General features: G+C 44.7%; 3 protein-coding genes across 5 annotated transcripts; 2 read left to right on the top strand and 1 right to left on the bottom strand.

The window, feature by feature from the left end:
• Positions 1-444: 444 nt before the first annotated feature.
• On the top strand, positions 445-3,145 carry LOC100141385 (CBL-interacting protein kinase). Of its 2 annotated transcripts, XM_020551253.2 has the most exons (3): positions 445-599; positions 1,262-1,447; positions 1,549-3,145. In XM_020551253.2, exon 3 carries the CDS (start codon positions 1,560-1,562, stop codon positions 2,889-2,891), a length of 1,332 nt encoding a protein of 443 aa, XP_020406842.1. In that variant the 5' UTR covers positions 445-599; positions 1,262-1,447; positions 1,549-1,559; the 3' UTR covers positions 2,892-3,145. The 2 variants fall into 2 exon arrangements, with proteins under 2 accessions (XP_020406842.1, NP_001108478.2); NM_001115006.3 differs by having other exon boundaries at positions 516-599; positions 1,262-3,139.
• Positions 3,146-5,547: 2,402 nt separating this feature from the next.
• On the bottom strand, positions 5,548-9,399 carry LOC100279894 (uncharacterized). Its single transcript, NM_001152846.2, is given in 3 exon segments — positions 5,548-5,984; positions 6,718-7,643; positions 7,764-9,399. Coding segments are annotated over 3 exon segments (2,409 nt in total). The 5' UTR covers positions 9,093-9,399; the 3' UTR covers positions 5,548-5,830.
• Positions 9,400-11,786: 2,387 nt separating this feature from the next.
• LOC100274649 (uncharacterized) lies at positions 11,787-13,910 on the top strand. 2 transcript variants are annotated; one of them, XM_035966792.1, is made up of 4 exons: positions 11,787-12,154; positions 12,239-12,880; positions 12,972-13,092; positions 13,343-13,910. In XM_035966792.1, the coding sequence occupies exons 1-2, from the start codon at positions 12,146-12,148 to the stop codon at positions 12,647-12,649; spliced, it is 420 nt and encodes a 139-aa protein (XP_035822685.1). In that variant the 5' UTR covers positions 11,787-12,145; the 3' UTR covers positions 12,650-12,880; positions 12,972-13,092; positions 13,343-13,910. The 2 variants fall into 2 exon arrangements, with proteins under 2 accessions (XP_035822685.1, NP_001142452.1); NM_001148980.2 differs by lacking the exons at positions 12,972-13,092; positions 13,343-13,910 and having other exon boundaries at positions 11,910-12,154; positions 12,239-12,804.
• The last annotated feature ends 2,049 nt before the right edge of the window (positions 13,911-15,959 follow it).

The raw sequence follows: 15,959 nt of genomic DNA, 5'->3' as shown, positions 1-15,959 counted from the left end.
GTGGTCCAATCATTCAATCAGTCCAAGGTCCATGGTCCATGGAACAGGCTGCCCCCCCTCCTAGTGGTCCCTACCTGAGTCAGCAAAAGGATGAGACCCCCACATCAGCCATGTACTCCGTCCCTTCTCAAAGCGTCTGGATTTACGTAATAAACAATCTTTTTTATTTAAGAGTAAAAATGTTAATAAAGTTTAGCCGAGAAAATAAACGGGACCTAAATTTAGCAAAAATCACATAAGTAGGGGAAAAGCATCTTAACAACTTCCTAAACTAACGTTGCAGCAGCATGTTGGTTGGTCTTTGGTCCCACCTGTCAATCAATCACGGCAGCGAGCGAGCGAGCGAGCATCATATCCGGTCGTGTGATGCGGTGCGCAGGAAACGCGGCGGCGGAACCACCCAGGGTCATTATCGTCAAATCACCCACGCGTATAGGCCGGCTAACCCTGTTCTATTCTGTTCACCCCGAGCTCCGCCTGGTATGGTATAAAGAGGAGCCTCTTCTCCTCATCGTCCCCGCATCGCCGCATCTTTCCACCTTCCCTCCCCTCCACTCCCGCAATCTCGTCTCCGCCGTCCGCCGCCGCGCCGTAGCAAGGTGAGCCCCCCCAGTGCAGTTTCAGATTTCAGTACTAGTTCGACGCACCGTTCTGTATGTTGACCGAGGAATCTAGTCCCCCCCGTCCCCCAAGATAATCCGGGAGCCTGTTCTTGTTCTCCTGTGCCGTCAATTTGATCAGACGGACGGAGACCGGTAGGTATACGGCGTTTATATGTTTTGTATAGAGGGGGCGAGATTTTTGCTGGATTATTGCGCCCTCCCCTCCCTTGATAAAGCGCTTCGCCGCCACTTGCGTCCTATGAAGTTCTTGACAGATGTGGAATGGTTGGACTCACGTCTGCCGTGGATGGATTCACTCTTTATGCAGATGTGCTAGGGATATGCCTTCTGTCTTATCTTCTTTGTATGTAGCCCACTTGTGTTTCTTTTTCTACGGATGCATGATGCTGTTGGAATTTTCTGACTCATTCCAGTAGGGAAACATTGTATCTTCTACTACTGATAACCCACATAGTCGTGTTCGTGTTTGCTTTAGTACAGGACGCCCCCTTTTTTAAATTCTGTGTGAACTGTGAAGCATCTATTTGGTTGTTTGTCCTTACATTACCTAGCTAGCTAGCTAGCAAAAAAGGCGTTAGCTTCTGTGCATATTGCTATGCATCCATCGCCGGATCTAATGTTTATTTCCTCCTGCGCAGGTAACAGAGATCACAACAAGTTAAAGCCTCAAGGAATGCTGAAAGATGTGCTTTCCTAGAAGATATTTCTGTTGCGACATCAAGGACCTTGCTGCTCCCCGAGGGCTGCTGATCTGCTCAACTCTTGATGACCTGATCTGCATCGATTCTACAACGTTCAGACTGCGCCACGACCAAGCCATAAGAGTACTGTTCACCGTCATGGATCATGACATGGGGGAGGAAGGCTAACTCTTTGCCCAGTCCCACCTGATTGGCGCCAGCAGTGTGATTTATACTTTTTGCAGAGAGAGAAGATATGGAGTCGACAGGAAAGATTTTGATGGAGCGGTATGAGGTGGGGAGGCTACTGGGGAAAGGCACATTTGGCAAGGTGCACTACGCAAAGAATCTTGAGTCCAACGAGAGTGTTGCCATTAAGATGATGGACAAGGACAAAGTGCTCAAGGCCGGGCTTTCGGAGCAGATAAGGCGGGAGATCACAACGATGCGGTTGGTGGCTCATAAGAACATTGTTGAGCTTCATGAGGTCATGGCGACGCGGAACAACATCTACTTTGTCATGGAGTATGTGAAAGGCGGAGAGCTCTTTGACAAGATTGGCAAGAGTGGCAAGCTCACAGAGGCCGCTGCACACAAGTACTTCCAGCAGCTCATTGGTGCGGTGGATTACTGCCACAGCCGAGGTGTGTATCACCGGGACTTGAAGCCTGAGAACCTTCTGTTGGATGAGAATGAGAACCTCAAGGTCTCAGATTTTGGACTGAGTGCACTTTCAGAATCCAAGGGGCAAGATGGCTTACTCCACACCACCTGTGGGACTCCAGCATATGTAGCTCCAGAGGTGATCAGCAAGACAGGCTATGATGGGGCAAAGTCAGACATCTGGTCCTGTGGTGTTGTTCTATTTGTACTAGTTGCTGGTTATCTTCCTTTCCGGGCCCCAAACATGATGGAGATGTATCGCAAGATACAGAATGGTGATTTCAGGTGCCCTAGTTGGTTTTCACACAAACTCAAGAAGCTCTTGTACAAGATCCTCGACCCCAGCCCAGACACAAGAATTTCAGTGCAGAAGATAAAAGAGTCTACCTGGTTTCGAAAAGGCCCTGTGGAGACCCGTACAGTAAAGGAGAAAATTCTGAGTGAGAATGACACCACAAATGCTGCTCCAGCCGTTGCTATGAGGCGCAAGAAGAATGTTCATGAAGACGTGAAGCCCCCGACTGTCACAAGCTTAAACGCCTTTGAAATTATATCTTTCTCCACAGGATTGGACCTCTCTGGCCTATTTATCAGAAAGGAGTGTAAGAAGGAGACGCGGTTCACTTCTGATAAGGGTGCCGTGTCCATCATCTCGAAGCTTGAAGATGTTGCAAAAGCACTGAATCTCAGGGTAAGGAAGAAGGACAATGGTGTTGTCAAGATTCAGGGGAGGAAGGTGGGGAGGAAGGGTGTCCTGGAGTTCGACACTGAAATATTTGAGATCACGGCATCCTACCACCTCATCGAGATGAAACAAACGGGCGGTGATTCACTTGAGTACAAGAAACTGTTGGAAGAGGACATCCGGCCAGCACTGAAGGACATAGTCTGGGCCTGGCATGGAGATGACCAGCAACAAAAGTAGTAGCTTTGGATCTCTCTTTTTTGTTCCATAAAATTGTTAGATCTTTCACTTCAGATTGATTTTGTTCGACATGTGCGTGTTCTTCTTACTAGTTACATTCTTTCTGTTTCTGTGGACCATTGGACTGTATTCTGTCGTGCAATAATTGTTGGGAGGCCTGAGTTTGTTAGTCGTTCCATTCTGAAAACTGGTATCTGTTCTGTAATGGTTGTCCCTATCAATAATGAAATAATTGCGTTTGATCCTTGAAAAAAGTTTGAGCTTTCCTGTGCTACTCTAACAGCTTCTTTTGGTGAAATATGCAAGATATTTGCAAAAGATATGCACCTAATCACTTGCCTATGGAACCGCTTGATTTTAGCCATTCCTCCTGCACATAATAACAGCAGAAAGGACTTCCTTCCAATAGCGATCTGCCATTGCTTCGAGAACGCTTTATTATGTCCGATTAAATTTTGATTGAGCCCACGAAATCTGAAGAACTGATATTTTTTTTTCTTATTGGGCTTTCATTTCTTCTCCCAGATTGTCAACGAAATATTTCCGGATGTAAACCGGATGGTGCCGTGTTATGTATCTCTTCCTTTTCTGTTAGGCCGGCGTATCTCAACTTACTTGTGAGTAGATTAGCATTTCAAGTGGGGAATGAGCAAGTAACTCTTTACCACTTTACCAGTCTCCATATTTATAAATAGCGACAGTAACTTCAGCATTATAAAGTACCGCTAAAATAAACGGTATGACAAAGAACACAAAAGAACATGTAAAAAAAAGGTGAAACGTACATCACATGTTGGTAAGTTTATTAAATCTTCAGTTCAGCCAATGTTTGGACTCCACTAGTCCACTTGCACTAAAGACAACTCGTCTCCATCGAATGGGACCAAGGATAGATCTCGTTTTTCACGTTCCTAATAAACCTTAAACCAAAGAAGCCGTCACCAGCTCGTTTTTCACCGGAATGAGACTTCCCAAGTGGGTCTAGAGTCCATCCGATCCGACTATAGAGTATTTGAATACACTATAATTAATAGTTAGCTGACTAAAAATTGTTAGTGAAATTAGCTAGCTAACAAATAACTATATAACTATTAACTAATTTACTAAAAATGGGTGTTTGGATGTCTCAACTAATTTTAGTGGCTAACTATTAGTTCTAGTGCCGACTAATCACCGCTGTGCCAAGTTGTGCATAATTATGAGATTAACTGTGTGAGTTCCTGACTTTCAACATGTGCGCTTTTGCCGTTGATGCGATGTATCTCCAATCCTCCACAAGCAAGAGATGAAAGTGATGATAAAGATAAGTAATTTCTGTTTTGTTTATCGTTTTTTCCAAAAAAAAAATTAGATGGAAGAGGAGAGATGAAAATGATACTTATTCGAATATTAATTTTTTGGTTGATTATGAATAAATAGGATATAGAATCAACTATATAAATTTATATTCTTGTTCTTAGCATTGAGTTTGTAAAGATTTATTAAAGATAGACCTCAAATTTATCATATATTTTATCAAATAATAGATATAAAATTCAAATTTATATGCTAGGTTGTGTATAATTATGAGATAAACTGTGTGAGCTCCTCTTTCAACATGTGCGCTTTTGCCGTTGATGCGATGTATCTCCAATCTTCCACAAACAAGAGATGAAAGTGATGATATAGATAAGTTTTTTCTGTTTTGTTTATCTTTTTTTTCATTTTTCTTTGACGTTGGAAGAGGTCCGCATCACACATCAGCGTGGGCCAGCACACCATTGGTCGACGCGAGAAACATAGCGGACTGGCGAAACAGATCTAAAGACCGATTGATCCTGTTCTTTAGATTCTTGAACAGTTCTCGGAAAGAGGAGCACGAGTTGTCCTATGTAACACCCTAAAATTTCAATTTTGGGAATTGATGTGATTTATCCCAAGATTTAAATAAAGGCGGTGTCTAATAAAATGTTAAATAAAAAGGTCCATTTGAGAGTTAAATCATTCCTTTGTTGAATAATATATTTCGAACATTTTATCAAATATTTAAGCTAGAATATCCTTTAATAGAGATTATACATTAAAAGATATATTCCCTTAAAAATACAAATAAGTGATGAATATTAAGTTTTTGAATGAACTTTTAATTGGGCTACACATTCAAAATAAATACTTTCTTCAAATAAATAATATGTGTATTTGAAACAAAGGCCTAAATGGATGGATAAAATAAATATTATATATTGTTGCATATCATGATGAGTTTTTGGATTGTTGCATTTGTACTTGAAATTGGAAATTTAAATTGGAATAAGGAATAGAAAGGAAAATTGAAAAGAAGAAAATTGCGCTCTTGGGTGGTTACGGATTCGGGATTCCGTAGCCGTCAGGCGTTTATTGGGATCCTCCGTGTGATCTGGAGCGCCTTGGACAGGAGAACCGCCACTGCGAGAAACGAACAGAGAGGGAGAGTTTGCCGCCGTCATGGATGCGCGCCGCCACCGTCGTCGGTGCCTTGTAGGCCGACCAGAGAGGTTCACTGCACATCTTGGGTGGTGGCTTGTTTGTACTGGAAATGTAGCAGAGCTTTGTACTGTATGTCACGGAGAAACTAACTGAAAACCTTAGCATCTACATCCAGCAACCAAGGAATACTTACTACAGCCCAACAGCCACCTTGAAACAAATCAGCCCCATTTTTCATTGAATCCCAGAGTTCATACAACGACCCATCAGGTGAAAGTAAGATGGCGCGTGGTAACAGGTCAGGTGAGAGGAGTCGATACTAAACAAAATGCCCCCCCCCCCCCCCCCCCAAATCTTCTTTGCGCCAAGGGACATGGAGGGAGACTACTTATCTCCTCGCCGATTAACCCCGCCCTGTGACACTCAGAGGAGGCAAGGAGGTTTTGGCTCAGTCAGACATCCTCCATTTCCTTCCACAACAAAGTCCGTCCCTGCTATGCTGTCTCCTTTTCGTTGAAAGACCACACCAAGGACTGCACATCAGGACTTGTGGAGCAAAATAAGTCTCCGCTGCCGCCAACATGTGCGCCCGACAGCAATGAAAAATGGCCACCACCTTCCTGGGCTCCACTCAACGACAGTTCCTCCCTGCGTAGATCACACACAACCCAAGCAAAGCCATCAGTTCCAGTGTTGCCAGTATGTGTGTATGTATGTATGATATTACTACCGAAAAAAACACGAATCCAGATTAGATACGGATAGCTGAAATGTTTTGTCAGGCCTAAAACAGAAATCAAGCGGCAAGTTCTGATTTTGCGTCATCTAAGTCTAGCCTCTAATTATGTCTCAGAAGCAGCCATCCACATTATTTAAAAATACAAAAAAAATCAATGCAAACAATGGATGATATGAACATAGAAGACCATGATGTCGCAGGAAGCATCCTATAAGTAATAAGATCATGTCTTTAGTCTGTTTATCCTCTTCAAAACTTCCTCATTGTAACACAGCGACTAGACAGTTATCAGACACTTGAGTACCCCTGAGCTATTGAAAATAAATGTTACTATTGGAAAACAAATCATGACCAGACCACCAAAATCCAAATGATACACTAAACGTTAGAGGAGCACATCATCAAGACCCAAGTACAAAAACATTAGTTAACACTCCAATAATTCATGATGACAGCTATCATCTCTCCTTGGTTTCTGTACGCTTCTTTCTAACCAATTCATGATGACTATTTTATAATCAGTTATTAACTTATTATACCAGTTCTATAGCTCAGGTTAAAATTATAGGATGTTCAAGGGTCATGAAAGCCTTTGTTGCAGCAAAATCACTGAAAAGAAAAAGAAGATAGAAAGGTATTTACTTGGGCCAAGAAGGACCAGGTGATCCAAAGGGGTGTTCACGTGCTGATTTGTTTGGAGACCCAAAAACCAAGTCGTTGTGTAATTTCCCTGGTATTTCATGTGGAAGGAACAGGCTTGGAGTATCAGGTGGCAATTGCTTGAAAGGTGCTTTCTGCAGCCAAGGATCACTGTCATTCAAACCAGTACCCAGGGGGGCGTTTGTTCTGCCATTGAAAACATTGGCACTATAGTTTAATTGATTTGTCTGTTGAAGCCACTGACTTTGATGACCTTGGAGACCTAAACTTTCATGAACCAATGGTGTGCTCCACATTTGCCATGTGCGTTGCTCACTGCTAGCCTCAGGCTGAATAGGACCACCAGGCCTTTTTGCAACTAACAAGTGCAGGGGCTTGATAGGATTTTCTTCAACCATACGAGACCTAGAGAGAGGAGACTCAATTGGTGAAGGCCTCCCATGTGATTCCTTGACAACATCACTCGAGATGAATCCACAATCCAAGTCTGGAGGGAAATTATCTAAAGACTCTGAAACTGGCCCAAGCAATGCGATTGCATCGGGATCATAGCATGGGTCCTCAAACTGTTCTGGATCTTCAAATACCACAGATTCTGCATCATCATAGAATGGCATATGTCCAGCAGGAAAATGAGGTAGTGGCTTATTGGGAGGTGCTCCATTAAGCGGTGGAAAACCTGGAAATTGCATGGACTGGCTCGAACTTGGCTTGCTGTCAAGAGGAGGGTACTGAAAGAGGAATGTATAAGCATTGCTTAGTTGCGCTCCATTTGGCTCTGGCTTCTGATTCGTATCACGAGCTGAAGTTGTAGCATCAGGACAAGGGGAGACTGATGCTGAACGACTAAACAGCTGATGCCATGACTTTTTAAAGCTGGTAGGGGCTGGCTGCACATTTGGGCTGACCTGCATAAAGCAAAATACAAAAGTGAAAGATTTAAGATGGAAATTCACGTAAAAAAAGCTAATGCAATTGGTTCTAACGACACGACTCGACCCTGAAGTAGAAATGCCCTTGTTACTCACCGGTCGATTAAAATTAGTCCATGAATTTCTGGTTTCCCCAGCTGAAGTAGATTTGGCTGCAGCTTGTGTGGATGCATGTTGGACATCCCTTTTGGCTGCATTGCCCTGGTCAGTTGCAGGAACTATGGGTCTACTAACCTTGTTAACTTGAGGGGCAGGGGCCTGGATACTTCTGCCAAAGAAGGAACCACCACCAAACCCTCTTGACGAAGATAAGAAACCACCCGTCATACGGCCAAAGTACTTTGCCCTGCTCTCCACTGTCTTATTACTACGATTGTTAGCTTCAAAGTAATGAGGCTTGTAACCCTCACGTCTGTCAGACTCAATCTTTCTATCGAAGGCCCGCTTCATGTCGCCTTCTCGGCCCAACCGTCTATCAATGTCCTCACAATCTGAATTACTCTTGCTTGGCCCCTTGTCCTCTTTCTTCCTCCTCTCCTGGCGCCGCCTCTCTGCCTCCTTCCTAGCATCCTTCTCCCCAACAGGGGTAGCGCTTTTGGACCGCTCCTCTGCCGCAGCTTTCTCATCCCTCAGTCTCCTGCGTTCCTCCACCAGCTTTGTCATCTCTTCCCGCTGCTTCCTTTCTTCCTCCTCCAGCATTTCCCTCTCCAGCCTTGCCAGCCTCTTCTCCTCTGCCTTCCTCCTCGCCTTCTCGACCCTGCTCTCCTCAGCTTTTCCTCCATTATCCCCTGCCTTTGCCAACCTCTTACCATCTGGGCCCAAGCCCTCACCGTCACCTGACGATGTAAATCTGAATGTCTTCCTCAAGAGCCACCTCACTGTTGTTGTAAAAAACGACAACAGTAGGTGCCATGAGAACCCCCAGAAGGAGGTACTGGGGCTGGCAGAGCAGCGCAGGTCGAGCCAGTCTCCACAATCTTGAGCGCAGGGCCACCTGGAGGAGGCCTTCCCGGTCGAATTAAGGTCGAGCACGGGGCGCTTGGAGACGTGGCCGCAGTAGGAGCACATGAACTTGCCGCCGCCGGGGTTCTGCTCCCTGTAGGGGTTGCTGCAGTTGCGGCAGCGTCGGGTGGCAATCTTGCGGAGCTTGTGGAGCTCGAGGGCGTGGGCGCGGCGCTCCTCCCGGAGGCGCGCGGAGCGACGAGCGCGCCAGAGGGAGAGCCGCGGGAGGAGGATCTCATACCAGAAGAGGGTGAGGAGGAGGACGGAGACACAGGCGAGGCGCGGGGAGGTGACCTCCAAGCGGTAGGCGGCCGGGAGGAGTAGCTGGGTAGCAGCCCAGATGGCAATGAGCGGGACGACGAGCCACGGGAGCATGGTGGCGACGCGCCGCGACCAGCGCTGCACGGCGCAGAGCATACACATTGGATTATCCGGCCGCCACCGCTGCGCTCGCCCCCAGCTGGATCGCCAGCGCAGTAGGAACCTTGAAAGGCGGGTGAGTGGGTGTGGGTTGCTTGCTCGGCGGGTAATGCTGCGATTCGATTTGGGGGAAGGGGAGGGAAACCCTCCAATTGGGGAGCGGAGTAGAAGCGGGCGGGCCCCTTTTTTCGGCGATGTGAGATGCCGCAGCTAGGAGGAGAGCGTGGGGAGAATGGATTCGACAACGGGGAGCTGGAGGTGGGCGATGGCCATGGCGAAAACCCTAGCTTTTCCAATCCATTTCTTCCCACTCCTTCTCGGTCGGCGACGGAAGGGAGACGAAGCAAGCCGTGACCGTGAGAAAACCAGGTAAAGCCACACCACAATGGCCATGCCATTTTTTTCTACTAGTTTCTTTCCCTATTCGTTTATGTGAGAAAAACTCTCATAAGTCCATATTTAAATAGATGATAATAAATTTATGCACATATAACACACATCTATCAAGTGTTGAACGAATTTTAATTATGCACATATAACACACATCTATCAAGTGTTGAACGAAATTTAATTTGGCATAGAGACTAAGTATTAAACGGTTTGTGATTAATAGCTAAAAGCAATAAAAATTTATATGTGACAGTATTTTAAGTGGATGAAACGATAAACATGAGTTTAACGTGAATGGTAGTTCAACTGTAATGGTTTGAAAAATAACCTAGACATATAGATAGAGATTTATAATTAATCTGCATATATAGTTTGTATATATATCTACATTCATTATTATTCATATAAATGTGGATGGAAAGAGGTAGAAAGAATCATATTTTGGGACGTAGTAATAAACAACTCATATTTAGGAGATGATTAAATGAACTTTTGGTTTATGAGTCCTTGGTCTATACACATATCTAGAATTATGGGTTAAAAACAAAGGAACAATGGTGGTCGGTGGCTCGGACAAAACTCTAACGAGACGTTTGGATCCCTTTTTTTAGAGGATTTAGAATTCACTTAATAAATTAACTTATTTAGTTTGAAATTTAATATTCCACCACTTTCCAAAGTTCAGATATAATCATATCTCAAATTCATGGGGTGGATGATAGGAAATGATTTATGCATTAGTGGAATTTGTTTCTACTCTGTAACTTACATGACATTCTTCGTCTAACTCCTCTATAGTAAAAATTTAACACATAAATATCTCCAACAACTTGCTAATAATAGTATACACATATTTTTTACATAAAACCGAATTAGCTTAATTGATATATGACTAAATTACTATTGTTAGAATGAAATTCAATTTCAATGATCCAAACGGCACCTAAGAGCAAATATAATAAGAGAATATAAGTAGACCAAATATTGAGATGGAGAGGGAAAAGAAACATGTTGCAAACTTACGGCCGACTTAGATACAAGAATTGAGTACGTCACACATTAACAGTGAAGAGCTAAATATATACAAATTTGTTTCTACTTTACAACTTATATTATGCTTCAGCTCACTCCTTTATATTAAAAACTAGTCGGTTGTCCGTGCGTTGCGACGGCTTACAACAATACCCACGTAAACTATCCACCAAAAAAATCTTAAGATTTTTATTGATTGTCTCCGCTCTCTGTATAATATTTTTTATTTGGCTAACTGATGTTATTGTTTACTCCATACAATATGTCTTGGTACAACACGACCAATGAAGTGAGCGATTAGAAGAGGGTTCACAACAACTGACTGAACGAACGTAGATTATAAATAATATAATTCCACCATACAAAGACCAAATAAGAGAAAGTTTGTGAGCTCAAGTTTCTAAAATAAGTCACATGAAGTCAAACTGATAAAAAAAGATAGATCAAAATATGAAGTGATTGCTAAAGTCATACATCAATAAAAATTGGATGTGCTCTCTATAAATTATGCTACTTCGTAGCAATTACTAACGTTTAAAACCAACAAATAACCTTTTATTTTACTGTTAGTGTGACAAATCATTGTTGCTCCATCCAATTCAGCAACCTCAAACACAATGTAGTCCATTGCGCCAATGTGGTTTCAGAAACGACCTAATGCTTGCAAGAGCCAAGAACGTCGTGTCGTGCTTGGCTGTAGCCTCGGCCCGTAGTATTGGCTCGGCCTGACACGATTATATTTTTTTATTTTACAAAAAACGTATATACATATATACAATTTATATTTAATATTAAAAATATCTGAGCATGATGTTCTACTGGTTAGACAGCTTCACCCAGTGTCTCCCGCCCTTGTTCCATCACCCAGTGTCTCTCGTTCTTCTTCCATCAGGGCATGGGTTCGAACCCCACCTCCTGCACTTTTTTTAACATTTTACACTGATTCAATCAAATGGGTCGACGGGCTAACGGGCTGGCCCGGCACCGTCAGCAGGCCGACATGACGTGCCTGGGCCATAGTTGTGGCCCGTGTGCATCTGGTCTATGCCGGGCCGCCGTTTGGCCATCTATATGCGTGCAACGGATTAATTTGAAATAGCTATGAGGGGTTATTTGTAAAAAGATGATGTGTGACGACCGTTGAAACTGATGCTTTAAGTATAGTATAGATGTAGTACATAAATATCTCTGATATCTCTACTACTACTTAAGACAGTAGTGTAGGCGTCCACAACCGTGCGCCAAGTTCTGCCGCGCAATCCTGGCCCTCCGCTCCTCATCGCACGGATGAGCTCGCACCACGCCTACGCCGCTCTCAATCGCCTCCCCCACAATTCGCGCCTCCCCCACCGCGCCATTCCATCCATGGCGGTCGCCGCAATCCAGAACGCCTCCCCCACCGTGCCAGAACCGCAATCCGCGCCTCCCCAATCGCGCGCTTCCATCCATGGCACACGGTTTGGTCCTTTCCTTCCCAACCGCGCCCCTCCATCCATGGCAGTCGCCAGCGCCCTTCCATCCATGGAAGCGCGCCCACACTCACACCTCCATCTCCCCCCCTTCTCTCTCCCTCAATCGCCCTGATCCAGATACCCAAGCACGCGCGTGGCGAAGAGACGGGTGTAACCTCCAGGATGATTCAGGCGAGCGCCTCATGTCCGTGGTTGTCGGGTGCTTCGCTCACCATCTCGTGCTCATATTTTACTCCGCTCCTTCACTGGTAACAGGGTCGATGGCGTGGATCGAAAATGACCGGGCGCCTTGGCGTCATCCAACCAGCGCGGAGCTCCATCCGCAACAAATTCGAGTGGCCTCGCCTCCGGTCCCGGTCAGTAGACCCGGTCGTGCAGATCGGCAGGAACTTCACCCCCGTCGGTGAGCAGTCACCGACTTCATCTCCAACGACTCCGACGAAGACAGGCGGCTCCAGAGCGCGCGTCACGGAGATCTCCGTCATCACCGTGTCCGACAGCGGGGTCCCATGCCTCACGTTTGGGTCCAGGAATGCGTCTTTCCTCTTGGAGGTGCCACTCGGCGTCGCTGCCTCGCTCCCCGATGAGGGCCACATTGGGGGTCGTGCAGTTGATAGCGGTGTCATGATCGAGGAGCGCTTGAATCTTGTCATACACGCCTGCTAGGGCGAACCTGAATCCTGTCGTGTTTGAAGGGTACCAGGTGTGTGGTGTCCCTGGTGGGCAGCTGATGACCACCATAGAGACGGTTGTCCCCTTCTCCTCTGTTTGACTGCCTCCACATCCGCTTCTATAAAATTTTAGATGCATGGACATCTGCTTCAATGGGTTCTGTTGCATATGCTCCTGAGAGAGATGCAATGGTCTGGAAAGTAAAATCATTCCCTGGTGGCAAAGGTTATTACTATCCAATTCCTAATCAATTCCTTTTTCCATGTTCATTGCAATTTTGAAATGTGCTCATGTGCTGAAGCAATCCATCCTGTAGGAGTACATGTGCAGAGCAGAATTTAGTCTTCCTAGCATAACAGCGAAAGAAGGGGCCCCAGAAGAAGGCACCAATACGAGTGAAATTTGAGATACCATATTTCACCGTATCAGGTATTCAGGTAATAGATTTGCTATTTGAAGATATTTGTCTATTGGTGTACTTCCTCATTCCAAATTATAAGACGATTTAGTTTTTATAGATACATTACTTTTACTATGTAGTGTACATCTAAGTTCATAGCAAAAGATATGTATCTGGAAAATCCAAAATGTCTTATAATTTAGAATGGAGGGAGTAGCATTATATCTATTGTATCTTGTCTGGAATATTCGGTCGCTGAATGATGCACTATATTGCATATTGTGCAGGTCCGTTATCTGAAGATAATTGAAAAGAGTGGTTACCAGGCACTCCCCTGGGTTAGATATATCACGATGGCTGGCGAATATGAGCTGAGACTTATATGAGTTTTCTCTTTTCTGGCTGATGGAACACATTTATGAAGCTGCAAGATACATATTTGCTCGAGACAACAACCGTATGACATTTGGATGTTAGCCTGGACGTCTTCTGTCGACCATACAAGGTTTCCCTCTGGTGGCTTGTTGTTCATCTTGTTAGGCTCACCTTACCTTGGTTATTGTAAGTTACCCGTCAAGTATAGTTTTTGAAAAAAAGAGAGGATAATTTTAATTTTCATCTCTCTTGTATTATTTTTGATTTTTTGTGGGTACCAAACTTGAATTTGTTTCATCTGATCGAGTTCACAAAAACACTGCCATAACTGGGTGATAGTTCTGAACTGCATGTTGAAAACAATTATGCCCTTTACTGTAAATGTCGTCGTCTTGTATCCAGGCAAAATAAAGGAAACCTACCAAGACCTATTATGACTTCATTAATTTCAACTTTTTTTGTTTCAACTATTTCATTTAATGTGGAGTTCTTGTTATGCCAATTTCTGCGTATTCTAAGAAAGGTCAAAATGCCAGAATCCTTTTGACAAAGTTAATTCTAATTTCATTTTGTAAACCTAGCGTACAACTTATAAAGTAACATGTGTGATTGAAGCTCAAATGCTCTGCAACACAAATGTCTGAGGAGCTGTTGGTTGGTTTCAGGGCACAATAAATATAGTTAGAAAATTTATCTAGGTACTTGAGGTAATAATCATGTGTAGTGGCTGATGGTACCTGTTGTCTAACTTATTTCCATTCCTGAAATAATGCATCTTGTGTTGTGCATACTTCTTTAGGACTATTATAAGCATAAAGCTATAGAACACTTTTTGTTTTTGTGAGGATATCAGTTCTATAGTATGGATTAGATGAAGCTTGCACAGGTTAGTGATCCTAAGAACAGAACAAGCAGAGAAAAGAAACTTCAGTGCAACACTAGAAGTAAGGGTCCATCAATAGTTATCAATTTTGTCTTTGGAATCCTTATTTTTTATCCTTGTCAGAGTTTCAGCAGTGTTAATTCCATCCTTGTTTTTACTGAATGTAAGTACTAAATAGCATCAGAAGCATATGTGCTCTCAATGACGCCAATTGTATTTTATGGTTTGATTTCATGTACGGAGCTCTACATGTTGCATCCTATTAAATCCAGAGAGCTTAGGATTATTCCACAACCACGTCAATTTTAGGACTTACATGGGGAGACTGGGATGAACCATATCTGATTTAAATCCTGACACTATTCTTGGAGTCGTTGTACTTCACGACTCAACAAGCGAGTTACCATTCTACTCTACCGTGTCGAGTCCATTATTGCTATTTAATTCTTGAATGTAGATGATCATTTTGTGGCTTGTCCATTTTTAATGATTACCTACCTATTTCTATTGAGCATCAGACATACTACTGCTTCTGTTTTGGCAAGATTTCAGTGACCTGTTCGAGATGGTGACCTTTCTTCTTGAAAGTTTTTCTAGGGCAAATTTCATAACCACAAGTTTTATATGCCACTGCTTCTTTTTGCAAGATTTGTTAATTAAGAATAGAACACTAGGCAGTTGTAGACAATATATATTGTCATTATGCTTCCAAATTTTTTATAATTTTTTGAACTAGAACATTTTATTTGCCAGATACTACTATTGCTTTTAATCAAACTGAAACTCTAACAAGTACATTACCAAGTTATCTTGCTTCGGCGGTGTCGGCGTTTCGAACCCGGGGGGTCCCTGGGCCGACGAGTAAATTGTCGCTGCGTGCCCCAGCCCAGATGGGTCGGCGCGAGACGGAGCGCGAAGGGGGGAAAAAGCCGGAGGGAGACAGGCGTAAAAGGGGAAACCCGCGGCCTTCGTGTTTGTCCCGCGCCCAGGTCGGGTGCGCTTGCAGTAGGGGGTTACAAGCGTCCACGCGGGAGAGAGCAAGAGGCTTACGCGAGCGTCGTCCCGTCCTTCCCCGCGCGGCCAACCCTCTGTAAGAGGGCCCTGGACCTTCCTTTTATAGGCGTAAGGAGAGGATCCAGGTGTACAATGGGGGATGTAGCAGTGTGCTAACGTGTCTAGCGGAGGAGAGCTAGTGCCCTAAGTACATGCCATCGTGGCAGCCAGAGAGGTTTTGGCGCCCGGTTCGTGTGGTGTCGTGGCCGTCGGAGGAGCGCTGGAGCCTGGCGGAAGGACAGCTGTCGGGGCTGCCGAGTCCTTGCTGACGTCTCCTTGCTTCCGTAAGGGGGCTGAGAGCCGCCGTCGTCATAGAGCATGTGGGGCGCCATCATTACTTGTTTACCGGGGCGAGCTAGATGGGACGCCGGTCTTGTTCCCCGTAGCCTGAGTTAGCTTGGGGTAGGGTAATGATGGTGCCTCCTGTGACGTGGTTGGTCCGAGCCCTGGGTTGGGCGAGGTGGAGGCTCCTCCGAGGTCGAGGTCGAGTCTGTCTTCCGAGGCCGAGGTCGAGTCCGAGCCCCTGGGTCGGGCGAGGCGGAGACCGTCGACTAAGGCCAGGGCTGAGTCCGAGCCCGAGGGTCGGGCGATGC

This window comes from Zea mays, chromosome 4 (assembly GCF_902167145.1).
Source record: "Zea mays cultivar B73 chromosome 4, Zm-B73-REFERENCE-NAM-5.0, whole genome shotgun sequence".
Lineage (NCBI taxonomy): Eukaryota > Viridiplantae > Streptophyta > Magnoliopsida > Poales > Poaceae > Zea > Zea mays.
Note: the sequence above shows the minus strand (reverse complement) of the source record. Positions and strands in the feature narration are given on the sequence as shown.

What these genes read in the sequence shown, in the direction of transcription:
- LOC100141385 (XM_020551253.2), top strand. Translation starts at nt 1,560, where the DNA reads ATGGAGTCGACAGGAAAGATTTTGATGGAGCGGTATGAGGTGGGGAGG.